The sequence below is a fragment of the Macaca mulatta genome, chromosome 6 (assembly GCF_049350105.2).
Source record: "Macaca mulatta isolate MMU2019108-1 chromosome 6, T2T-MMU8v2.0, whole genome shotgun sequence".
Classification (NCBI taxonomy): Eukaryota; Metazoa; Chordata; class Mammalia; order Primates; family Cercopithecidae; genus Macaca; species Macaca mulatta.
This window is the reverse complement of record NC_133411.1, coordinates 179,733,011-179,759,852: the sequence shown is the minus strand read 5'-3', so window position 1 is coordinate 179,759,852 and position 26,842 is coordinate 179,733,011. Positions and strand designations below refer to the sequence as shown.

The 26,842-nt window shown below is 37.9% G+C and overlaps 1 protein-coding gene across 1 annotated transcript in view; it reads right to left on the bottom strand.

Moving 5' to 3' along the window:
• RANBP17 (RAN binding protein 17) overlaps positions 1 to 26,842 on the bottom strand; it is a 439,101-nt gene that overhangs the window by 401,129 nt on the left and 11,130 nt on the right. The window contains exons 2-4 of the mRNA XM_015141394.3: positions 22,870 to 23,016; positions 19,222 to 19,312; positions 2,396 to 2,562 (exon numbers count right to left, since the gene is read on the bottom strand). Of these exons, the coding sequence (XP_014996880.3) occupies positions 2,396 to 2,562; positions 19,222 to 19,312; positions 22,870 to 23,016 (405 nt within the window). The remainder of the gene's footprint in view (positions 1 to 2,395; positions 2,563 to 19,221; positions 19,313 to 22,869; positions 23,017 to 26,842) is intronic.

Here is a 26,842-nt window from a genome sequence, read left to right as displayed (position 1 = left end):
ATAAAACAGCTAAGTCACAAAGTACACTGTTTAGGTTAGCTGGCTTTTTTTTTCATAGCAAGTCTTTCTCAATGAAGAAGGCACTATGTTCATTCACAGTCTTACGTAAGCTCCTTATCTTGCTGAAGACCAGTAATTTGAATAGCACTGCCCTAGATGACAGTAGGATCTCCTGAGTATATAAGTAGAAAGGAGACACATAAGTATGTTTGGAGTGTGGCAGCAAGAGGGCTGTAATAATAGAAAAAAGAGAACGCACAAAAGTTCAGGCTGTTAAAAATGTGACAAACTTAAAATAATTTTTAGGACAAAATTCAAAAAAGCTACTAATACCCAAAGGAACCATACAGTAATATTCTAGAATACTAAAACACTAAAGCCAAAATTGACTTTCTCATGATGCAGGGTCAGGGTTAGGTCAAGAAAGATATATATATATCTATCTCCGGAGATATATATATATATCTAGAAAACAAGTACTAACTATTCTGTGGTGATACTATTATATAGTAAACTTTCAAGCTAAAACATCTTGCTTCTTTTGGTCTTCCAGAACTGGCAAAAGTACATTGAATCCCAACTTAAGCTGAGCTTACTGGCCACTAAAGAGGGAGCTTGAGATATGTTAGCCAACAAGAATTTCATTCAGTTTCAATCTTGATTTTATTTTAAAAGAACTGCATGGTCGCTTCTTGTCTACTCAAGTAAGTTTTGATGAACAATCTTAGTAAAAGACAAAAGGGGGATGCTACTGTGCTTGCCAAAATTAGAAATGCAACTCTGAAGTGTGAAGTTCATACTTGTCCTGAATAAACTACCCTTCTGCCCTAGTATAAACTGACCTCCTCAGAGCTAGGAACACTTATTCCTGTAAAGTTCTAAACGATCAAATATTTGTTAACCAGGTTTTAACAACATGGATAAGACAGAAGCAGCATAACCTAGCATTTCATATTCTGAGGTTTCCAGCATTGCACTATATGATGAATTTATTTCTTACACAGGGGTTGAATTTTAAAGTTACTGCATAAAAGTAAAATCTCTGAAAGTCAAAATTGCCCATACTCAACCATGAACCAAAACTGAACCATCTCTCTATTAATCAAAACTGTCAATTTTTCCTCAAGAATACTAACAGATCATGTTGCTTGTTTTTTGTTTTTTTTTTTTTTGAGACGGAATCTCGCTTTGTCGCCCAGGTTGGAGTGCAGTGGTGCAATCTCCGCTCACTGCAAGCTCCACCTACCGGGTTCACGCTGTTCTCCTGCCTCAGCCTCCCAAGTAGCTGGGACTACAGGCGCCTGCCACCACGCCCAGCTAATTTTTTGTGTTTTTAGTAGAGACAGGATTTCACCATGTTAGCCAGGATGGTCTCGATCTCCTGACCTCGTGATCCACCCGCCTCGGCCTCCCAAAGTGCTGGGATTATAGATGTGAGCCACCATGCCCAGCCCAGGTCATTTCTTTAGCTGGACATCAGATAAAATAGTTTTCTTCTACTTGGGAATTGCGTTTGTATGAAAAAATATATACATATATCTTCAAATATCTGAATCATACTGAGCAAGGCGTGACACTTACCCTAAGTAAGAGTAAACAGGAAACAAGAGCAGATTCAGGTTTCCCTAAATCATCTCAGGACATGGAATCACTGGCATAATTTAGTTTAATGCTTTCCTACCTTTATTTCTTTTTTCTTTTTTTTTTTTTGGCAGTCTGGAATATATCTGAATTTATGCAAGTTAAATGTGCATATGCTATGACTTTATTTTAATCACTTAGGTTAAAAATACTGTTTTTAAAATAACCATTCTTTATTGATATATAATAGCTGTACCTATTTGATGCCTATACACAACATGTAATGATCAAATTGAAAACATTCTTGAGAAACTAATATAGTCAATGTGGTATAGGGTAAAAATTTTAAAATGTATCATAAGTTGGAGGTTTGTTAAAAGTGCTAGCTGTATGCTTTAATCAGTCACCACCATGCAATCTTACAGAAATTTAACCCCGCTTAGCCTGTTTTCTTATTTACAAAATAAAATCCGTTTCATTTTAGGTTGTGACGAACATTTAATTACATAATCTATGAAAAGCATTATGTACATATTTTATATATATACAGTACATAGACATACATGTCATAAACGAACATACATTTTGGAATTAGAAAACATGATTATTTACATTCTTCTGGTTTGGAAATTGTGTAACAGCAGGACCCTCATTTACTGACAATAAATGATAAAGGATCCAGAGTATAAATAATAAATCTTAATTAACATGGTACTAGTAGTCACAAAACAAACCATATGGCTTTAAGCAGAGCAGTATTCTAAACCAAAAAAGCAAGTAGTGATGTTCTAACAATGTAGCAACGACTTCTTACCTGGAGAAACTTCTTCACATCAGCAATAATTTCTCTGAAGACAAATTGCTCTTTCTGAACCTCAAACCACCCCAACTTAGTGATTTTAGCAATGACTTGAATAAGAGCTTGGATGACAAAGGGGGCCAGCTTGGGTTGTGATGCCACATAATTCAGAATGTAGTTTCCTACAAAGAAAACACTCCATGATCATTTGGACTTTTCAGAAACAACATAATGTGAATCATATGAAGAAAGAGAGGTGGGGATGGGGGGAACGGGAGGGAGAACATTAAGACAAATACCTAATACATGCAGGGCTTAAAACCTAGATGACAGGTTGATAGGTACAGCAAAACACCATGGCACATATATACCTATGTAATAAACCTCCATGTTCAGCAAATGTATCCCAGAACTTAAAGTAAAAAAACAAAAACAAAACAAAACCAAAAAAAAAACAAAAAAAAAGAATTTTGTCAACTTTACACAAAAAAGTTGCAGTATTTGTGGGGAAAAAAAAAAAAAAACAGAAAAAGAGGTGGCAATGACATGCTGTGACAAAAAGTTAATAGCTCTACTCAAGATACATATTTATTTATATAGTTATTTTATTAGGCTTGTTTTGGAAAAGCAAATTTGTTCCAATGCATTTGATATATTAGGGAAAAACCTGAATAGAACACTTTTGTTATATACGTCACTTTTGTTTCTGCATGATTTTATCTACCAAAAAATGCTAGCTGAATGCAGAAAACTGAAACCAGGCTGATATGGTTTGGATTTGTGTCCCTGCCCAAGTCTCATGTCCCCAGTGTTGGAGGAGGGACCTGTTGTTGGGAGATGACTGGATTATGGGGGCAGATTACCATCTTGATGTTCTCATGACAGTAATTTTCACTAGATCTTCTTGTTTAAAGTGTGTAGCACTTCCCCATTCTCTCTTCCTCCTGCTCCAGCCATGTAAAACATGCCAGCTTCCCCTTCACCTACTGCCATGATTGGAAGTTTCCTGAGGCCTCCCCAGCCAGGCTACCTGTACAGCTTGCAGAACCATGAGCCAATTAAACTTCTTTTCTTTATAAATCACCCAGTCTCAGATATTTCTTTATAGCATTGTGAGAATCGACTAATATAGAGGCCAAATTGAACTAAGCTACTAACAAAATGCATACACCTCAAACATCTACTATGTATCATCAACCCCACCCATCCTTATCTGGTACTATATTTTTCCATACTATTTCAGATCATCTTTCTTTCACCACTTTACAATAACTCACAAGCTGCAACCCTTCTGAGGCCCACTTCTATGAACAAACTTCAGGTCTTTCCCAAGACAGAGTGTCATATTTATTGTACTATGTTTTTCTTAACCATTTAACATGTGTAAAACTCTACTAACCTTTGATTTGATTTCTACCTTTTTTAAAATATGTCACTGACAAGACTTTTAAATTTTATTTTCATAATCTAATTTCTCTCATAAGCCCTGTGCTTTTTATTATGCAGCACTGCATAGCACAGTCACTTTTAGGAACATGTCATATTACAGCAAAAGTGACTATACACTGTCTTCTTGAGGTAGCATTAAAAATACAAATAAACCCCATCTCTACAAAAAACTGTTAAAACACTAGCTGGGTATTGTGACATGCACCTACAGTCCTAGCTACTCGGGATGCTGAGAATGACGGTGCCACTGCACTTCAGCCTGGGTGACAGACTGAGATGCTGTCCCCAAAAAAACAAACACAAATAGTACAATATGATAAAATAAATATATTAATTCAAGAAAGCATGAGTAGAATAGGAAAGTCAAGCTTGTAATAAAGGTAATACATCACAACTGTTACAAGTGGGTAGTAAATTCAGTTATGAGCTTTCTAGTTGACTAATGAAGTCAGATAACAAATACACCAAGAAGTCTCTCAGAAAATTACAAGAATTTTTAAAAGAGAAAAAACTCCATTTCCACTTTGGCCTGAAAGGCCAGCATGCCATTTGGGAAAAGATAAAGAAAAGGTAAATACCTCAATATTTAATTAAAAATAGCCTTGATGGAAACAACTCCAAAATCCAAGAATGTATTCAACACGCATTCTTGATAATTGTAGTAAGATTCTTGATATTTAAAAAAGTTCTTGTAACTATTATACTTCAACCTTAATTTTTATTAATATTAAAATACTGTTATATAATTAAAAAGATAAAATATATTTTATGGGTAGTGGTAACCACTAGGAGGAGGGCAAACTCAAAATAATAATAAAACAAACAAATGGGAGACAACCCAAGCTTCACATTGACAGCTAGATACCAACAAGGACATGCTCCCAGACTGCCCAAACAAAGGTACCCGGGGCCAATAAATTCATTATCTAAAGCAGAAAAAAAAAATTCACTAGAATATGTTTCTGTTACTTTAGTTGAATGTTTTAGACAAAATATTCTCATGTTAGGCTTTTTATATAAACTATAAGATTGTTCCAATTCAGTAAGCACCAATAATTACAATCATTTAAAACATCAGCAGGGAGCAACAGCAGGGAGCAAGATGGCCGAATAGAACAGCTCCAGTCTCCAGCTCCCAGCGCGAGTGACACAGAAGACAGGTGATTTCTGCATTATCAACTGAGGTACTGGGTTCATCTCACTGGGGACTGCCAGACAATCGGTGCTGGTCAGCTGTTGCAGCCCGTCCAGCCAGAGCTGAAGCAGGGCGAGGCATCATCGCCTCACCTGGGAAGCGCAAGTGGGAAGGGAATCCCTTTTTCCTAGCCAGGGGAACTGAGACATACAACACCTGGAAAATCGGGTAACTCCCACCCCAATACTGCGCTTTAAGCAAACAGGCACACCAGGAGATTATATCCCACACCTGGCCGAGAGGGTCCCACGCCCACGGAGCCTTCCTCATTGCTAGCACAGCAGTCTGCGATCTAACCGCAAGGCAGCAGCGAGGCTGGGGGAGGGGCGCCCGCCATTGCTGAGGCTTAAGTAGGTAAACAAAGCCCTGGGAAGATCGAACTGGGTGGAGCTCACAGCAGCTCAAGGAGGCCTGCCAGTCTCTGTAGACTCCACCTCTGGGGACAGGGCACAGATAAACAACAACAACAACAACAACAAAAAGCAGCAGAAACCTCTGTAGACGCAAGCGACTCTGTCTGACAGCTTTGAAGAGAGCAGTGGATCTCCCAACACGGAGGTTGAGATCTGAGAATGGACAGACTGCCTGCTCAAGTGGGTCCCTGACCCCTGAGTAGCCTAACTGGGAGACATCCTCCACTAGGGGCAGACCTACACCCCACACCTCACACGGTGGAGTACAACCCTGAGAGGAAGCTTCCAAAGCAAGAATCAGACAGGTACACTCGCTGTTCAGCAATATTCTATCTTCTGCAGCCTCTGCTGCTGACACCCAGGCAAACAGGGTCTGGAAGGGACCTCAAGCAATCTCCAACAGACCTACAGCTGAGGGTCCTGACTGTTAGAAGGAAAACTAACAAACAGGAAGGACACCCACACCAAAACCCCATCAGTACATCACCATCATCAAAGACCAGAGGCAGATAAAACTACAAAGATGGGGAAAAAGCAGGGCAGAAAAGCTGGAAATTCAAAAAATAAGAGCACATCTCCCCCTCCAAAGGAACGCAGCTCATCGACAGCAACGGATCAAAGCTGGACGGAGAATGACTTTGACGAGATGAGAGAAGAAGGCTTCAGTCCATCAAACTTCTCAGAGCTAAAGGAGGAATTACGTACCCAGCGCAAAGAAACTAAAAATCTTGAAAAAAGAGTGGAAGAATTGATAACCAGAATAATTAATGCAGAGAAGGCCATAAACGAACGGACAGAGATGAAAACCATGACACGAGAAATACGTGACAAATGCACAAGCTTCAGTAACCGACTCGATCAACTGGAAGAAAGAGTATCAGCGATTGAGGATCAAATGAATGAAATGAAGCGATAAGAGAAATCTAAAGAAAAAAGAAGAAAAAGAAATGAACAAAGCCTGCAAGATGTATGGGATTATGTAAAAAGACCAAATCTACATCTGATTGGGGTGCCTGAAAGTGAGGGGGAAAATGGAACCAAGTTGGAAAACACTCTTCAGGATATCATCCAGGAGAACTTCCCCAACCTAGCAGGGCAGGCCAACATTCAAATCCAGGAAATACAGAGAAAGCCACAAAGATACTCCTCGAGAAGAGCAACTCCAAGACACATAATTGCCAGATTCACCAAAGTTGAAATGAAGGAAAAAATCTTAAGGGCAGCCAGAGAGAAAGGTCGGGTTACCCACAAAGGGAAGCCCATCAGACTAACAGCAGATCTCTCGGCAGAAACTCTACAAGCCAGAAGAGAGTGGGGGCCAATATTCAACATTCTTAAAAAGAATTTTCAACCCAGAATTTCATATCCAGCCAAACTAAGTTTCATAAGTGAAGGAGAAATAAAATCTTTTACAGATAAGCAAATGCTTAGAGATTTTGTCACCACCAGGCCTGCCTTACAAGAGACCCTGAAGGAAGCACTAAACATGGAAAGGAACAACCGGTACCAGCCATTGCAAAAACATGCCAAAATGTAAAGACCATCAAGGCTAGGAAGAAACTGCATCAACTAATGAGCAAAATAACCAGTTAATATCATAATGGCAGGATCAAGTTCACACATAACAATATTAACCTTAAATGTAAATGGACTAAATGCTCCAATTAAAAGACACGGACTGGCAAATTGGATAAAGAGTCAAGACCCATCAGTCTGCTGTATTCAGGAGACCCATCTCACATGCAGAGACATACATAGGCTCAAAATAAAGGGATGGAGGAAGATCTACCAAGCATATGGAGAACAGAAAAAAGCAGGGGTTGCAATACTAGTCTCTGATAAAACAGACTTTAAACCATCAAAGATCAAAAGAGACAAAGAAGGCCATTACATAATGGTAAAGGGATCAATTCAACAGGAAGAGCTAACTATCCTAAATATATATGCACCCAATACAGGAGCACCCAGATTCATAAAGCAAGTCCTTACAGACTTACAAAGAGACTTAAGACTCCCATACAATAATAATGGGAGACTTCAACACTACACTGTCAACATTAGACAGATCAACGAGACAGAAAGTTAACAAGGCTATCCAGGAATTGAACTCATCTCTGCAGCAAGCAGACCTAATAGACATCTACAGAACTCTCCACTCCAAATCAACAGAATATATATTCTTCTCAGCACCACATCACACTTATTCCAAAATTGACCACATACTTGGAAATAAAGCACTCCTCGGCAAATGTACAAGAACAGAAATTATAACAAACTGTCTCTCAGACCACAGTGCAATCAAACTAGAACTCAGGACTAAGAAACTTAATCAAGGCCGGGCGCGGTGGCTCAAGCCTGTAATCCCAGCACTTTGGGAGGCCGAGACGGGCGGATCACGAGGTCAGGAGATCGAGACCATCCTGGCTAACACGGTGAAACCCCGTCTCTACTAAAAAATACAAAAAACTAGCCGGGCGAGGTGGCGGGCGCCTGTAGTCCCAGCTACTCGGGAGGCTGAGGCAGGAGAATGGCGTAAACCCGGGAGGCGGAGCTTGCAGTGAGCCGAGATCGCGCCACTGCACTCCAGCCTGGGTGACAGAGCCAGACTCCGTCTCAAAAAAAAAAAAAAAAAGAAACTTAATCAAAACCGCTCAACTACATGGAAACTGAACAACCTGCTCCTGAATGACTACTGGGTGCATAATGAAATGAAGGCAGAAATAAAGATGTTCTTTGAAACCAATGAGAACAAAGGTACAACATACCAGAATCTCTGGGACACATTTAAAGCAGTGTGTAGAGGGAAATTTATAGCACTAAATGCCCACAAGAGAAAGCTGGAAAGATCTAAAATTGACACTCTAACATCACAATTAAAAGAACTAGAGAAGCAAGAGCAAACACATTGAAAAGTTAGCAGAAGGCAAGAAATAACTAAGATCAGAGCAGAACTGAAGAAGAGAGAGACACAAAAAACCCTCCAAAAAATCAATGAATCCAGGAGTTGGTTTTTTGAAAAGATCAACAAAATTGATAGACTGCTAGCAAGACTAATAAAGAAGAAAAGAGAGAAGAATCAAATAGATGCAATAAAAAATGATAAAGGGGATATCACCACCAACCCCACAGAAATACAAACTACCATCAGAGAATACTATAAACACCTCTACGCAAATAAACTAGACAATCTCGAAGAAATGGATAATTTCCTGGACACTTACACTCTCCCAAAACTAAACCAGGAAGAAGCTGAATTCCTGAATAGACCAATAACAGGCTCTGAAATTGAGGCAATAATTAATAGCCTACCAACCAAAGTCCAGGACCAGATGGATTCACAGCTGAATTCTACCAGAGGTACAAGGAGGAGCTGGTACCATTCCTTCTGAAACTATTCCAATCAATAGAAAAAGAGGGAATCCTCCCTAACTCATTTTAGGAGGCCAACATCATCCTGATACCAAAGCCTGGCAGAGACACAACAAAAAAAAAAGAATTTTAGACCAATATCCCTGATGAACATCGATGCAAAAATCCTCAATAAAATACTGGCAAACCGGATGCAGCAGCACATCAAAAAGCTTAACCACCATGATCAAGCTGGCTTCATCCCTGGGATGCAAGGCTGGTTCAACATACGCAAATCAATAAATGTAATCCAGCATATAAACAGAACCAAAGACAAGAACCACATGATTATCTCAATAGATGCAGAAAAGGCCTTTGACAAAATTCAACAGCCCTTCATGCTAAAAACTCTCAATACATTCGGTATTGATGGAACGTATCTCAAAATCGTAAGAGGTATTTATGACAAACCCACAGCCAATATCATACTGAATGGGCAAAAACTGGAAAAATTCCCTTTGAAAACTGGCACAAGACAGGGATGCCCTCTCTCACCACTCCTATTCAACATAGTGTTGGAAGTTCTGGCTAGGGCAATCAGGCAAGAGAAAGAAATCAAGGGTATTCAGTTAGGAAAAGAAGTCAAATTGTCCCTGTTTGCAGATGACATGATTGTATATTTAGAAAACCCCACCGTCTCAGCCCAAAATCTCCTTAAGCTGATAAGAAACTTCAGCAAAGTCTCAGGATACAAAATTAATGTGCAAAAATCACAAGCATTCTTATATACCAGTAACAGACAAACAGAGAGCCAAATCAGGAATGAACTTCCATTCACAATTGCTTCAAAGAGAATAAAATACCTAGGAATCCAACTTACAAGGGATGTAAAGGACCTCTTCAAGGAGAACTACAAACCACTGCTCAGTGAAATAAAAGAGGACACAAACAAATGGAAGAACATACCATGCTCATGGATAGGAAGAATCAATATTGTGAAAATGGCCATACTGCCCAAGGTAATTTATGGATTCAATGCCATCCCCATCAAGCTACCAATGAGTTTCTTCACAATATTGAAAAAAACTGCTTTAAAGTTCATATGGAACCAAAAAAGAGCCCGCATCTCCAAGACAATCCTAAGTCAAAAGAACAAAGCTGGAGGCATCATGCTACCTGACTTCAAACTATACTACAAGGCTACAGTAACCAAAACAGCATGGTACTGGTACCAAAACAGAGATATAGACCAACGGAACAGAACAGAGTCCTCAGAAATAATACCACACATCTACAGCCATCTGATCTTTGATAAGCCTGAGAAACACAAGAAATGGGGAAAGGATTCCCTATTTAATAAAAGGTGCTGGGAAAATTGGCTAGCCATAAGTAGAAAGCTGAAACTGGATCCTTTCCTTACTCCTTATACGAAAATTAATTCAAGATGGATTAGAGACTTATATGTTAGACCTAATACCATAAAAACCCTAGAAGAAAACCTAGGTAATACCATTCAGGACATAGGCATGGGCAAGGACTTCATGTCTAAAACACCAAAAGCAATGGCAACAAAAGCCAAAATAGACAAACGGGATCTAATTAAACTAAAGAGCTTCTGCACATCAAAAGAAACTACCATCAGAGTGAACGGGCAACCTACAGAATGGGAGAAAATTTTTGCAATCTACTCATCTGACAAAGGGCTAATATCCAGAACCTACAAAGAACTCAAACAAATTTACAAGAAAAAAACAAACCACCCCATCAAAAAGTGGGCAAAGGATATGAACAGACATTTCTCAAAAGAAGACATTCATACAGCCAACAGACACATGAAAAAATGCTCATCATCACTGGCCATCAGAGAAATGCAAATCAAAACCACAATGAGATACCATCTCACACCAGTTAGAATGGCGATCATTAAAAAGTCAGGAAACAACAGGTGCTGGAGAGGATATGGAGAAATAGGAACACTTTTACACTGTTGGTGGGATTGTAAACTAGTTCAACCATTATGGAAAACAGTATGGCGATTCCTCAAGGATCTAGAACTAGATGGACCATATGACCCAGCCATCCCATTACTGGGTATATACCCAAAGGATTATAAATCATGCTGCTATAAAGACACATGCACATGTATGTTTTTTGCGGCACTATTCACAATAGCAAAGACTTGGAATCAACCCAAATGTCCATCAGTGACAGACTGGATTAAGAAAATGTGGCACATACACACCATGGAATACTATGCAGCCATAAAAAAGGATGAGTTTGTGTCCTTTGTAGGGACATGGATGCAGCTGGAAACCATCATTCTCAGCAAACTATCGCAAGAACAGAAAACCAAACACCGCAAGTTCTCACTCATAGGTGGGAACTGAACAATGAGATCACTTGGAGTCAGGAAGGGGAACATCACACACCGGGGCCTATCACGGGGAGGGGGGAGGGGGGAGGGATTGCATTGGGAGTTACACCTGATGTAAATGATGAGTTGATGGGTGCTGATGAGTTGATGGGTGCAGCATACCAACATGGCACAAGTATACATATGTAACAAACCTGCACGTTATGCACATGTACCCTAGAACTTAAAAGTATAAAGAAAAAAAAAAATCAATCTTCTCCTCACTGGTACAATAGAGAAAAGCCATACTAAAAAGAAATGGAAATGTTCAGGAAGATACATGGGAGAACAACAACCACAACAAACAGCTGGGAAAAACCCCAGACAAAAGTCAGTAGAAAATTGGAAAGCTGCACACTAGAGCTCTTTTGCGTGTCAAAAGCCTATATCACAGTAACAACAATATTTCATGTTTATGAAGCATGTCAGAAATTGTGAAGTGCTTCCTATCGAATACTTGATGTGGCTCTCATAGCAACGTGAAGATACTGCTATTATGTATTACCATTACTCTGTCTTATAGACCAAAAATATGAAGGTCAAAAAGGTGAAATGACTGGGACTCTGAGTCAGGTTATTTTGGTTCATTCCGATTTTTTGTTTGTTTCCCGTTTCCAAATATTGGACAAACCATATATTTTAATAATAATTCATAATTCAAAACTCTAAATCCAAACGTGTAGTCTTTCAGAGTATGCTATCTAAATATAAAAATAATCAAAACTCTAAATCCAAACTTGTAGATAGTCTTTCAGAGTATGCTATCTAAATATAAAAATAATCAAAACTCTAAATCCAAACTTGTAGATAGTCTTTTAGAGTGTGCTATCTAAATATAAAAATAATATAAAAGAAAGGAGAAACATTCAATTTCTACCTTGGTCCCAAAAGCCAGTATGTCATTTAGGAAAGGAGAGAGACGATACACACCTCAAAATTTAACTAAGAATCCTGTGATGGAAACAACCCCAAATTCTAAGAACAGTGAGAAGTATAAGCTATAATCTATGTGTAGAGAGTTAGCTTATGAACTATTTGGAGAGAGAGTGCAAGAGAAAGAGAGGGCAGCAAAAGAAAACAAGGAGAGAGAGAGAACATGGAACCAAAAGAAACCACCAAAATAAAAAAAAAAAGCTAAAGAAAAATCACATGATAACATAAATAGATGCAGAAAAAGTATTTGACAAAATTCAACATGCATTGATGATAAAAAAAACTCTCAGCAAACTAGGAATAGAGGACAACTTTCTCAATCTGATAAAGTACATCTACAAAAAACCTACAGCTAAAAATCATATTTAATGGTAAGAAACCTGAAGCTTTCTCACTAAGATTGGGAAAAAGGCAAGATGTCCCCTCTCTCCACTGCTCTGCAACATAATACTGTCAGTCCTAGCTAACGCAGTAAGGTAAGAAGAAGAAATAGAATGCATACAGATTAGGAAAGAAGAAATAAAAGTGTCTGTGCTCACAGATGGCATGATAACCTATGTAGAAAATCTGAAAGAAGTGACAAAAAAATTATGAACTAATAAATGATTATAGCAAGGTTACAGAACACAGGTTAATGTTTACCAAAGTCAATCACTCTGCTTTACCACCAAGTGGAACTTGAAATAAAACACAAAATAATTTACATTATACCCTCAAAAATGAAATATTAATACTTAGGTTTAAATCTAACAAAATATGTACAAGACCCATATGAGGAAAATTACAAAACTATAATAAAACAAACCAAAGAAGATCTAAATAAATGAATACATATTACATGTTCATAGACAGGAAACTCAATACTGTTAAGATATCAGTACTTTCCAACTTGATCCAAAGATTCAATGCAATCCCAATCAAAATCCCCGTATTTTGTGTGTATCAATGAACTGATTCTAAAGGTTATATTGAGAGGCAAAAGACCCAAAATAGCCAACACAATACTGAAGAAGAAAAAAGTTGGAAGACTGACACTACCCCACTTCAAGGCATACCATAAAGCTACAGTAATCAAGACAGTGTGGCATCGGGGAAAGAAATGACATATCAACGGCTACAGTTTGAATGTCTGTCCCCTCCCATACTCATGCTGAAACTTAATTGCCACTCTAACATCTTAAGAGGCAGGATCTTTAAGAGATGATTACACCAAGAATGCTTTGCCCATATGAATGGTTTAATGTCATTATTTCAGGAGTAGGTTCCTTTAAAAAGGATTTCAGCCCCCTTTTATCACTCTCTTTTGCCTTCTTTTTGCCCTCCCACCATGGGATAATGCACCAAGATGGCCCTCACCAGATGCCAGCCCCTTGATCTTGAACTTTCCATCCTCCAGAACTGTAAGAAATACATTTCTTTCAGCCAGGCGAAGTGGCTCACGCCTGTAATCCCAACACTTTGGGAGGCCAAGGCGGGTGGATCACGAGGTCAGGAGATCAAGACCATCCTGGCTAACTCACGGTGAAACCCCATCTCTACTAAAAATACAAAAAAATTGGCCAGGCGTGGTGGTACGCACCTGTAGTCCCAGCTACTTTGGAGGATGAGGCAGGAGAATTGCTTGAACATGGGAGGTAGAGCTTGCAGTGAGCCAAGATAGCACCATTGCACTCCAGGCTGGGTGACAGAGCAAGACTCCGTCTCAAAAAAAAAAAAAAAAAAAAAAAAGAAAGAAATACATTTCTTTCTTGATAAATTACCCAGTCTCAGGTATGCTGTGGCAGCAAAACAAAACCAACTAAGATGTCAATCAACAGAACAGAATAAAAAACCCAGAAATAGACCCATATAAATATAGTCAATTGATCTCTGACAAAGGAGCAAAGGGAACAACAAAGTATGAGTCTTTTAAATATGGAAAAAAGTCTTTCCAGCAAATAGTGCTGGAACAACTGGACATTCACACGGAAAAATGGAACCTTGACACAGACTATATGCCCTTCACAAAAATTAAAATGGTTCACAGACCTGAGTGTAAAATATAAAGCTATAAAACTCCTAGAGGATAAAATAAGAGAAAATCTAAGTGATCCTGGTTCAGTGATGACTTTTTAGATGCAACACCAAAGGCATGATCCACAAAAGAAAGAATGAATAAGGTAAACTCTGTGATGAAAATGAAAAATTTCTGCTCTGCAAAAGACACTGTCAAGAGAATAAAAAGCCACAGATCAGGAGAAAATATTTGCACAAGACATACCAAAGGAATCGTTTTCCAAACTACACAAAGAACTCTTAAAACTCAAAAATAAGAATACAACCTGAAAAAAATGGGCCGATGACCTTAACAGATACCTCTCCAAAGAAGGTAACAGTTCACTCTTGAACAACATGAGTTTGAACTGTACAGAACCACTTACACGCATATTTTTTTCAATAAATATATCGGAAAATTTTTTGGAGACTTACGACATTTTTTAAAAACTCGGATGTAGCCGTGCAGAGTGGCTCACACCTATGATCCCAGCACTCTGGGAGGGTGAGGCAGGTAGATCGCTTGAGCTCAGCAGTTCGAGACCAGCCTGAGCAACATGGTGAAACCCCATCTCTACAAAAAATATACAAAAAATTAGCCAGGCATAGATGCTTTGTCCCTGATGTTAGTAAGTACCTTGCCAGTAAGGGAATACGTTTTAAAGTTCTTTTCATATTGGACAATGTCCCTGGCCACTCAGAACCCCATGAGTTCAATGAGGACATTAAAGTGGTCCATGTGCCCCCAAACTCATCTCTAATTTAGCCTCTAAATTAGGGGGTCATAAGGACCTTTATTCAAAGCTCATGACACACGGTACTGTATAAAAAGGATTGTCAACACTATGGAAGAGAACTCCCACAGAGAGAACATTCATGAAAGTCTGGAAGGATTTTACCACTGAGGATGCCATTGTTGTTACAGAAAAAGCCATGAAAGCCATCAAGCCTGAAACAATAAATTCCTGCTGGAGGAAGCTCTGTCCAGATGTTGTACATGACTTCACAGGATTTACAACACAGCCAATCGAGGAAATCATGAAAGAGACTGGATATGGCAAAAAAAAAAAAAAAAAAAAAAACGTGGAGAGTGAAGGTTTCAAGATATGGATCTTGGAGAAATTCAAGATCTAATAAAACTAATAGGTAGTTTTCATAGGAAACATTTTTAAAAAATCAAATATGTTTCAATGGGCACTACTGTTTACAAGCAATATTAAAGAAGACAAAACAACACTTCTGTAATAGGGACAAATATAACCACAAGGTACAGGATCAGTGCAATAAATTCACAAAACTATATTACAGCTAATCAGTTTAAGAATTGTTCCCAAGTCAGTCACATTTTTGGCCCCTAGAAGTGCATTCCTACAGATTAACTACTCTAAATTTTTAGCTACGAAGAGGTCAAGAATGATTATGAGGCTTTCCAAGGAGTTACAAAATCTTTGTAGACCAGAGATCAACTATCATCAGTGCAAGTCTGCTCTTACCAACAGCTCTTACATTTTTCAGGAAGAAATCTCCAGGAAGAGAGTCACACACCAGTACAGTCACTATCTCCTATGCCAAACCTAGGGAACTGAAATGGACGATATTACCATAAAATGAGAATTTTAAGGTTTATCTTTAAAGGCTTATTCCAATCTCAAAGAGTAGTCAGAGAAGATTATCTTCTACTGAAATAAATCTTGGCTAAATATAGAAGACTTCTGTACTTTACTGCTGTTCTTCGAGTAAAAGTCATAGACATGAGTCTTAACCTACTGTATACTATAGCTAAAGTCAGCTGAAAACCTGAAATTAAAAGTATGCTAAAAATCCGGGATCTTTTGGAAGTCTGCTACTAAAAAGCCATTAAGGATTTACTAACTTCAACTCTAAGTAAAGGGGACAAAAGGTCTAAGCCTGTCAGACATTCCTCATTTGAAAGAAAAGATCAAAGTTTCCTACAAATTGCTAAGTTTTACACAAGGGAGAAACCTACACCTACTAGGGAATCTAACAAAAGAAACATCAGAATTTACAGAAGATGATTTCATGGAGATGAGTGCATCTGAACCAGTGCCACATGATTAGGTAGAAGATGTAGTAGAAACAGCAGTGCCAGAAAAAAAAAAAAATTAACATTAGACAACCTGGCAGAAACGTTTCCATTATTCCGACTTCTTTTATGACATGGACCTTTCTATGATACAGGCACTGAATTTAAAGTGAACATAGAAGGATTGGTACTTTACAGAAACATTTTTAAAGAAATGAAAAAGCAAAAAAGTCAGACAGAAATTACAATGTATTTCCATAAAGTTATACCCAATGCTCCTGCCTTTCCTGCCTCCTCTAGTTCTGCCACCCCAAGACCGTAAGACCAATCTCTCATCTTTCTCTTCCTCAGCCTACTCAATGTGAAAATGGTAAGGATAAAGATCTTTATGATGATACACTTCCACTTAATGAATAGTAAATACATTTTAACTTTCTTATAATTTTCCAAATAATATTCTTTTCTCTAGCTTACTTTATTCAAAGAATATAGTATATAACACATATAACATACAAAATATGGATTGGTCAGCCTGTTTTTATGTTACTGGTAAAGCTTCCAGTCAACAGTAGACTATGAGTGGTTAAGTTTTGGGGGAGTCAAAAGTTTTAAGTGAATTTTTGACTGCACAGGGGGTCAAAGCCCCTAATATCTGCACTGTTCAAGGGTCAACTGTACAGATGTCAAATAAGCACATAAAAAGGTGCTGTATATCATATGTTCTCAGGGAAACACACATTAAAACAAGGAGATACCACTACACATCTATCAAAATAGCCAAAATGCAGAAAATGTCAACTGCTGGCAAGGATGTGGTGCAACAGCAACTCTCACTCACGGCTGGTGGGAATGCAAAATGGTACAGCCACATTGGAAGACAGTGTGGTGGTTTCTTATAAAACTGAACATACTCTTAACATACAATCCAGCAATGTGCTCTAAGGTATTTATCCAAAGGAGCTGAAAATGGGCACATAAAAACCCACATAGGTATGTTTATAGCAGCTTTATTCATAATTATCAAAACTTGGAAGCAGCCAAGATGCTCTTCAGTAAGTGAATGGGTAAACTGCGGTACACTCAGACAACGAAGAATTATTCAGTGCTAAAAAGAAATGAGGTATTAAGCCATGAAAAAAACATGGAGGAACCTTAAATGCATATTACTAAGTGAAAGCAGCCAATCTGAAAAGCCTACATGTATGACTGATACCTCAGGCTGTATGATTCCAACTATATCATATTCTGGAAAAGGCAAAGCTATGGAGACAGTAAAAAGATCAGGGTTGGGGGAGGATGGGATGAATAGGCAGAGAACACAGCAAATTTTTAGTGCAGTAAAACTATTCTGTATAATACTATATTGGTGGATACATGTCATTGTATTAACACATTTGTCAAAATCCATAGAAATACAACACCAAGAGTGAACCCTAATGTAAATTACAGACTTTGGTTAATGAAGATGTGTGGATGTAGGTTCATCAATTGTAACAAATGTACTACTATGGTGCAGGATGTTAATAGTTGGGAAGCTGTGCATGTGTGGCAGCAGAGGGTATATGGAAATTATCTGTACTTTGTGCTCAATTTTGCTGTGAACCCAAAACTGCTCTAAAAAAATTAAATATATTTAAAAGGTGTGTGTGGAAAAGTATAATAAACAAAATCACAAGTTTTATGACTTTGCTTTATATTATTTGAACCCTTATTTTTAAAACTATAAAACTGTAAACTCCTTTCCTTTGCTTTCTTAAGTAAAGTTCAACAGTAGATAAATCCTTCTCAAGGCTTTCTGCAGTACCTAAGACTCAGAGTGCTTACAGAAATAACAGTCAATATAGAGGAAAACAATGTATCATTCGGAGACTTCGATCATTCAAATTTAAACCTAAAGATCCATCACATACATTTTAACTTTTCTGATAAATATAAATTATGTTAACCTTGAGGCTGAACAACAGAAATGAGTCAACAATCTATTTCTAATATGAACAAAGATGACCAAAAACACCCCATACCTCAATTATTACAATTTTGTCCATATGAAATGCAAACTACTTACATACACACAAAAACTTAAAATACATTAACTCTGAAAAACATACTGCTACTTTATAGAATCATTTTTTCAAGTAAAGTTCCAAGCACTGTTTATCCATACATAAATTATCTTCCTAATAAGAACCTGCTTTTATTTTACATATACGCCAAATGATTTTGATACAGCATCCTGAAAAACACTAGAGAGCTGAATTCTGTCCTGTCATTCAATTGCATATCAAGTTAAGATAATGGCTAAGAGCCTGGACACTAAACAGGTAGAGGAGTTTTGAATCATAACTCTACTACTTTCTAGTTGTGTGATCTTGGGCACATGACAGAGCCTGTCTGCAAATCTAATTTCCTCATTTGTGAAATGAGGATAACTCAAAAATCTTATTTGGTGGATAAAATGAGAGAGCACAAATCTTAACAAATAGTACACAAAATGCTAGTTATTGTTTACTATTAAATAAATGCTTTTTTGGCCGGGCACGGTGGCTCACGCCTATAATCCTAGCACTTTGGGAGGCCAAGGCGGGTGGATCACGAGGTCAAGAGATCAAGACCATCCTGGTCAACATGGTGAAACCCTGTCTCTACTAAAAATACAAAAATTAGCTGGGCATGGTATCGCACACCTGTAGTCCCAGCTACTTGGGAGGCTGAGGCAGGAGAATTGCTTGAACCCAGGAGGCAGAGCTTGCAGTGAGCTGAGATCGCGCCATTGCACTCCAGCCTGGCGACAGAGCGAGACTCTGTCTCAAAAAAAAAAAAACCTTTTTTGATTAGAGATTGCTTTATGTAACACAACATTGTTCATCAATAGATGAGTAAATGAGACTTGATACTCATGTTTTAAAAAATGACAGACTCAAAAAATTTGCAATCCTAGTAACACTTTAGTGTATTTAAAAGAAGAAGTTTTTTTAAAGCACAGTTAGTGAAAAAGCATAATAAGCCACTTACTGATGTCCATCCTCTGCTCAACAGGTAAAGGACTGACACGGCTGACAAGTTTTGAAAGACATGTTGCTGCAAGGAGCTGAGCATAGGATGTCTGTAAAGAATAATTATTATCATAAATGAAATTAAAATAAAGCATTGTGATAGAAATGTTCTTCTGAGCAATAACAGAAATTCTTCTGGTTTTCCAAACAGGCAAATTTACAACAGATAAAATACGTCAATTTGAGATACATATATACAGAAAAGGATACACATACACAGGCATATAATCTCTCATAAGAAATCATTAGTTGAGGGAGGTATAGACAGTCATCTCAAATAACAATAAGCAAACAGGAGAAATAAATTACTCAGTAAGTTCAAATAAAATATAGTACTCTTACCATGGTCTACAGCCCTCCACCACCTGGCCTCTGATTATCTCTTCAAATTCATCTGATTCCATTCTTGACTTTGCTCTGTCCATGATAGCCTTCAGGTTCCTTTCCATATCTTCCCCACCCTGACCTCCGTGTTCCTTGAAACCCATGTCTGACTATATTCTCTCTGGCCCCCAATTATCTTAATACTGTACTCAAACTCTCTAAATGCATGCTCACTCTTTAAAATTTGGTTCACGTATTCACTCCACCTCCTAGAAATTCTTGCAAAGATACTCCCTCTTTTTTTCTCTAGACCAGAGGCTGGCAAACTATGGCCCTTGACCAAATCCTGCCTGTTTTTACATAGGTTGTGATCCAAGAATGTTTTTTACAATTTTAAACAGCTTTTCAACTGTTCAAAAAAATCAAACAATAACAATATTTTGTGACAGAAAAATATGTGAAATCCATATTTTGGTGTCCATAAAGTTTATTAAAACACAGCCACGCTCATTCATTTACACACTGCCTATGGCGGCTTTCATGCCACGATGGCAGAATTGAATAGTTAAGACAGAGACCACACGTGGCGCTCAGTGCTTCCTACTGCTGTTCAGAGTATCATAAACCGCAGTGAGGTAGGCACAACTCTACAGTGCCTAGAGAGCCATGGGTGTTTTCATGACATGACACATACCTTTTATTATTACCAGCGTATGTCTATCATATCAAAATAAGAAAAAATAAAAGTGGACTTCAAATATCTAATTTTTAAGGCACAAAGGAGTGTGGACTATTCTTTTATTGATTACATGGCAAAACAATGTGCTTTTTATGCAATGGTACTATGGTTGTCCTAAAAGAATATAATACACACTGACAATATCAGACCAAGTAATATCCCCAATATTCCCATCAAAATATTCCCAACTCAGGAAATCAAAAGTCAGAAAAAATAGGAAATTTGATTATCTCATCATAGTAGACTGTCTTTACAAATATAAAAAATGAGACTGCAACCAAAGTTTCCAAGTGGCTCATTTGTTAGTCAATCACACAGCCATTTACCAATGATGAGTTAATTAAATCATCATTGTTTTATTATAGCGGCCAAAGTTATGTGTGCAGAGAAAATAAGATTACTAGTTTCTGGTGGGAACAAATTCTCAAAGAGTTGAAGACATTGGAACAACATCAAAAGTCAATTTGAAAACAAGACAAATGATTTGGAAAGGTTCTCCTTAAGTCTTGATGAGTGGACAGATGTTTCTCATAACGCTCATACTCTTAATGTTACCAATACTTACTATCTGTTTATTCTAGAAGTCAATGCTGTGACGCAACTAAAGAATTGGCCTCTATGAAGACTGTGGGAGAACTACAGGCCAGAATATTTTCAAAGAAGTTGAGGACACATTAATTCAATATAAACTGAAGTAGAATCTGCTACGATATGTCACACTAGTGGTAAAAACATATGGAGCAGAAAAGGGCTTAGCTGAACAAATTTACAAATCTTGTGAAAAATGTAACACGTTTAAAGCCTATGGTTATTCACCATATTGTTCACCGGCAGATACTGTGTGGTAAATATATGAATCTATTTTAAGTTAATGAATCAGTAGTGCTAACAGTGGACTTCATTCACTTTTGTGAACTTTAGTTCTGTTCATTTCTATAAGATAAAGAAGCAGTATCTGAATATTCTATATTGGAAATAATATTCTCACTTGTCTCATCACACAATAGTTTAATAGCTTATTAGTGATAAAGTTTCACTGCTATTTTTTTAGCTCAGGAATAAAGCTAAATTTTCTGAATGAGACAACCAAGTCACCATTGTTCAACACTAAATGGCTTTGGAACTCACTTTTTGCTGCAAAATTGATAACGTTCCTTAATAAATTCAACTTAAAATTACAAAATTGCCTAAAAAGTGCTTAGAACCTATATGCAGAACTTATACTGCAGTAAAGCCATTTTGATAACGTCATTTGAATTGCAAGTAATGTTAGGCAGCTTTATATACTTCCCACATTGTCAAAAGTTAAAACAAGTAGTGAGATCTCTATTCAGAGATATATTTTCTGAGCTTCAACTACAGCTCCAGCTTCAGATCTTGATGCAAGTGTAAAGGCAATTTCCATATTATAAAATCCATTTAACTGTGCAATTAAGAGCTCCCACCTAATCTTCAATTGGAAGTGGTCAATCTGCAGTATAATGACATGCTAAAAGGCAAATATCATGATTTAACAGAATTTTTTAAATGCCTTCTAAATGATGAATGTGCTTAATTATAATCATATGCTCATAGACTGATTATTAGTATTTGGCAGTGCCTATCTATGTGAAAAGATATTTTCAAATATAAGATATGTAAAATCTCATTATAGATCAGCATTAACATATGAACATTTGCAATCAATGTTGATGATAGAAAACAACTCTAAACTCCAATTAATAATAGCAAAATGTTATTCCCCAAAAAAACAGCTCTATTCTCTTCAGTAACAGACCTGTATTATTAAAAAATCTGTATCAGATTATTATATTTTGAATCTCATCAATAAAACTTTGTAGAAATTTGTTTTTTCCCTTTCTATAGATGTTCTTACTAAACATCTTCCATTTTGTCTCCTGGCCCACAAAGTCTACAATATTTGCTATCTGACCCTTCCAGAAAAAGTTTGCCAACTCTGCTCTAGAACACACAGTCTCTTACTGCAATCATTTCATAGCTATTTATATATCTGCCTCTCCAACTAAACAAAGAGCTACTTTAATTCATGTACATAAATCAAGTACGCAGTACAGCGCCTGGTTTGACATTTAAATATTTTACTAAATGAATATGAATGTCTAGACTACGAATATCTAGATGGGAGGCAGGCAAGAGGTAATCAGCATGCTTTCGAATCATCCTTTCATGTTTCTGAGGTAATTACAATCTGCCTCCCCTATCTAGGTTTTTTAAAGTTGTTAGTCAACTTTCTAAAAATGTAATTTTTGCCCACTAATATGAGACATAAAAAGAGACCAATAGTAATCAAGAAACTATCTCAATTCATTCCTACTTCATTTCTTGGCTCCTCCCTAAGTTTGCTTTCCAGGTTTTTCCAATTCTTTTCCTGATTAATCCCTTTAACAGTGAAACTACCGTTTCACAGAAACAAAAAAACCATGTGGCAGTATCTATCAGTTACCACTGCTAACACAGGCGTTCATTAACAATGACATACATCTACTGATCTTTCATGGTTAATCATTGTTACCAAATACTTACTGTTCCTCGTTCTAATAAAAGTTGACACTTGCTGAGACATTCTGGGCTGTCAATAAGTTCCAAGAGTGCTTTCTCAGCCTCTATTCTTTGTGTAAGATCAGTCCCTACGTAGAGATGAGTACATAACACTTCCAATTCAGTCAAACTCTTCAAAGAAAAAAAATTAATATTTTACTTCCATGAAAAAAATAAGGTAAATATTTAATCACAAAAAAAAGGGATACAAGTATCACATGTGTATTCATTAATTCAATACATGTTTATTGAAACACAGCTACTTACTAGGGGATACAGATGCAAACAAAACAGGCCCATCTCTTACTCCCGAAATTATTTACTTACAAATTGATAGTTCTGCAATGGAAAAGTACAAGAAAGGGAGAACTTGTCCTACAACAAGGATTTGGAAAGGTATGCCTGAAGAAATAATATTTATGCTGAGACCTACAACGTTGAATCAGATTTTAAAAAGACTAGAAGGCAGTTCAGGCAAAGAAAGAACATTTACCAGGGACCTTCAGTAGAATGGAGTTCAGTAATTTCAAAGCATTAAAGGTTAGTGAGGCTGATAAACACAGCACGGAGATACCAGATGAGGCTAGGGAGATGGATGGGGGGAAATGATCACGCACAAGTTGCAGATAACCAAATTTATATTCTTTCTCAAATTTTAAGAATTTAAGGCTGGGCATGGTGACTCATGCCTATAATCCCAGCATTGTGAGACGCCAAGGCGGAAGGATCGCTTGAGCCCAGGAGTTCAAGACCACTGCAGGCAACATGGCAAAATCCCCTCTACAAATACAACAAAAGTAGCCGGGTATAGTAGGGTACGCCTGTAGTCCCAGCTACTAGAGGGCTGAAGTGGGAGAACTACTTGAGCCTGCGAGGTCGAGACTGCAGTGAGCCATGATACCATCACTGTACTTCAGCCTGGGGACAGAGCAAGACCCTGTCTCAAAAATATATATATTATTTTTGTTATACGTTGATTTGGAGCTTCTGAACCAACAATTCCAAGTGCTGCATGATTTTCAGGAACTTTGACTTGATCCCAGGGTATTTCTAGCAATGTAATAACCAGTTATATTAAAGGCTCCCATTTTATAAGCATAAAGACTAAAGTGTTATGTTTACAATCCTATCTCGATGATATAAATCTAATCTCATATGACGGCATGCGACACATGGAAACCATCTAAAAAAAGAATCAGAAAATGAGTTCATCACTCCTCTCCAGCTTAAAAATTTTTTTGTTAAAGAGGTCTTCTGAAAACCAACTACCTCACTTTAAACTTGAATTAGAGAATTATTCTCTGAAAGAAAAAATATTGGCACAGATTTCAAAGTCAGGTAGGCATATGAAAATAATGGGATATTCATTTTTTAAAATGCCATCTTTTTGTCCTTTCTAGCCTGAATTTTATGCGGCAACCTTATACCTACACTAGCCCACACATTCCCTCATGTGCACGTGCATATACCGTCTCAGAAAAAGGAATACACAATTAACATCAAAATGAGACCTACTCCAGCTCCCATTATTCTTTTTACTTCTCTCTTCCTCTCTCCTTCTCAGCTCTTTTATAGCATTTTCCATTTCCCTATCTACATCAGAGCCCAGCATCCCAGACTTGGAAATTTCCTGCTAGAGTAAACACAGACGTCCAAAAGTAAGATTTCAAATAGGCTGATTAAGATAAAGAACCTCAAATGAACCACATTTTAAACATTTCCCCCACCTAGATTAGCCCAAAAAACCCAGATTACTACTACATACTGTTCACAACAGTAAAATGCATACAATATTTATGGTTCATGAATACATAAAAATTATCTTGTTTTCTCCAGGGTAAGAAATACAAAAATAAGGGGCCAAGATGGCCAACTAGAAGCAGTGGCGATCAGAGGCTCCGAACCAAAACAGCATGTGAATCCTGCACTGATAACCAAGGTATCCAGGTTCTCTCATCAGGACTGACTAGGCAGTTGGGGGTAACCCACAGGGAGGAGGGAAGAGCAAGGTGGTGCAATGGCCCACCTGAGAGCCACACAGGGCGGGGAGCCCCTACTCCCAGCCAAGGGAAGTGGTCGGTGGCCCTCGAGGACAGAGATCCCAGAGAAAGGAACAGGTACCCATCTCTGCCATTCTCCAGCCTCCTCAGGTGACATCTCCAGGTATAGGAGCGACCCAGATTAACAGGGCCTGAAGTGAACTCCCAGCAAACCGCAGCAGCCCCACAGAAGACGGACCTGGCTATAGAAAAAAAAAAAAAAACAAAAACAAAAAACAGAAACAACAACAACAGCATCAACGAAGAGTCCCCACAAAAACTTCATCCAAGGGTGAGCAGCCCCAAAGATCGAAACTAGACAAACTCATGAAGATGAGAAAGAATCAACGAAAGAATGCTGAAAACCCAAAAGGCCAGAGTGCCTCTTCTCCAAATGATCACAACACCTCTCCAGGAAGGGCACAGAATTGGATGGAGGATGAGATGGACAAATTTTTAGAAGTAGGCTTCAGAAGGCGGGTAATAACAAACTTCACTGAGGTAAAGAAGCATGTTCTAACCCAATGAAAAGACGCTAAGAACCAAAATAAAAGGTTACAGGAGCTGCTAACTAACCATTTGAGAGAGGAACATAACTAACCTGATGGAGCTGAAAAACACAGCACGAGAACTTCGTGAAGCATAAACAAGTATCAATAACCAAATCCATCCAGCAGAAGAAAGAATATCAGAGCTTGAAGACTATCTTGCTGAAATAAGACAGACAGAGAAAAAAGAATGAAAAGAAACGAACAAAACCTCTGAGACTATGGGACTATGTAAAAAGACCAAACCTATGACTGATTGAAGTACTTGAAAGAGACAGAGAGAGTGGAACCAAGTTGGAAAACACACTTCAGGGTATCATCCAAGAGAACTTCCCCAACCTAGTAAGAGAGGCCAACATTCAAATTCAGAAAATACAGGGAACTCCAGTAAGATACTCCACAAGACAATCAACCCCAAGACACATAATCATGAGATCCTCCAAGGTCAAAATGAAGGAAAAAATATAAAGAGCAGCAGGAGGGAAAAGCCAGGTCACCTACAAAGGGAAGCCCATCAGACTAATAGTAAATCTCTCTGCAGAAACCCTGCAAGCCAAAAGAGTGGGGGCCAATATTCAACATTCTTAAAGACAAGAGTTTTCAAACCAGAATGTCATATCCAGCCAAACTAAGCTTCATAAGAGAAGGACAAATAAAATCCTTTTCAGACAAGCAAATGCTGAGGGAATTTGCCACGACCAGGCCTGCCTTCCAAGAGCTCCTGAAGGAAGCACTAAATATGGAAAGGAAAAACTGGTACTGGCCACTGCAAAAACACCCTGAAATACAAAGAAAGACAAAGCACACTATGAAGAAACTGCATTAACTAACGGGCAAAATAACCAACCTAGCATCATGATGATGAGATCAAATTCACACATAATGATACTAACTTTTAATGTAAATGGGCTAAACGCCCCAGTAAAAAAACACAGACTGGCAAATTGGACAGAGTGTCAAGTTCCATCAGTGTACTGTATTCAAGAGACCCACCTCACATGCAAAGACACAGATAGGCTCAAAATAAAGGGATGGAGGAAAATTTACCAAGCAAATGGAAAGAAAAAAAAAAAAGCAAGGGTTGCAATCCTAGTTTCTGACAAAACAGACTTTTAAACCAACAAACATCAAAAAAGACAAAGAAGGGCATTACATAATGATAAAGGGAACAATTCAACATGATGAGCTATCCTAAATATATATGCAACCAATGCAGGAGCACCTAGATTCATAAAATGAGTTCTTAGAGACCTACAAAGAGACTTAGACTCCCACACAATAATACTGGGAAAATTTAACACTCCACTCCCAATATTAGGTAGATCAACAAGACAGAAAATTAACAAGGATATTCAGACTTGAACTCAGCTC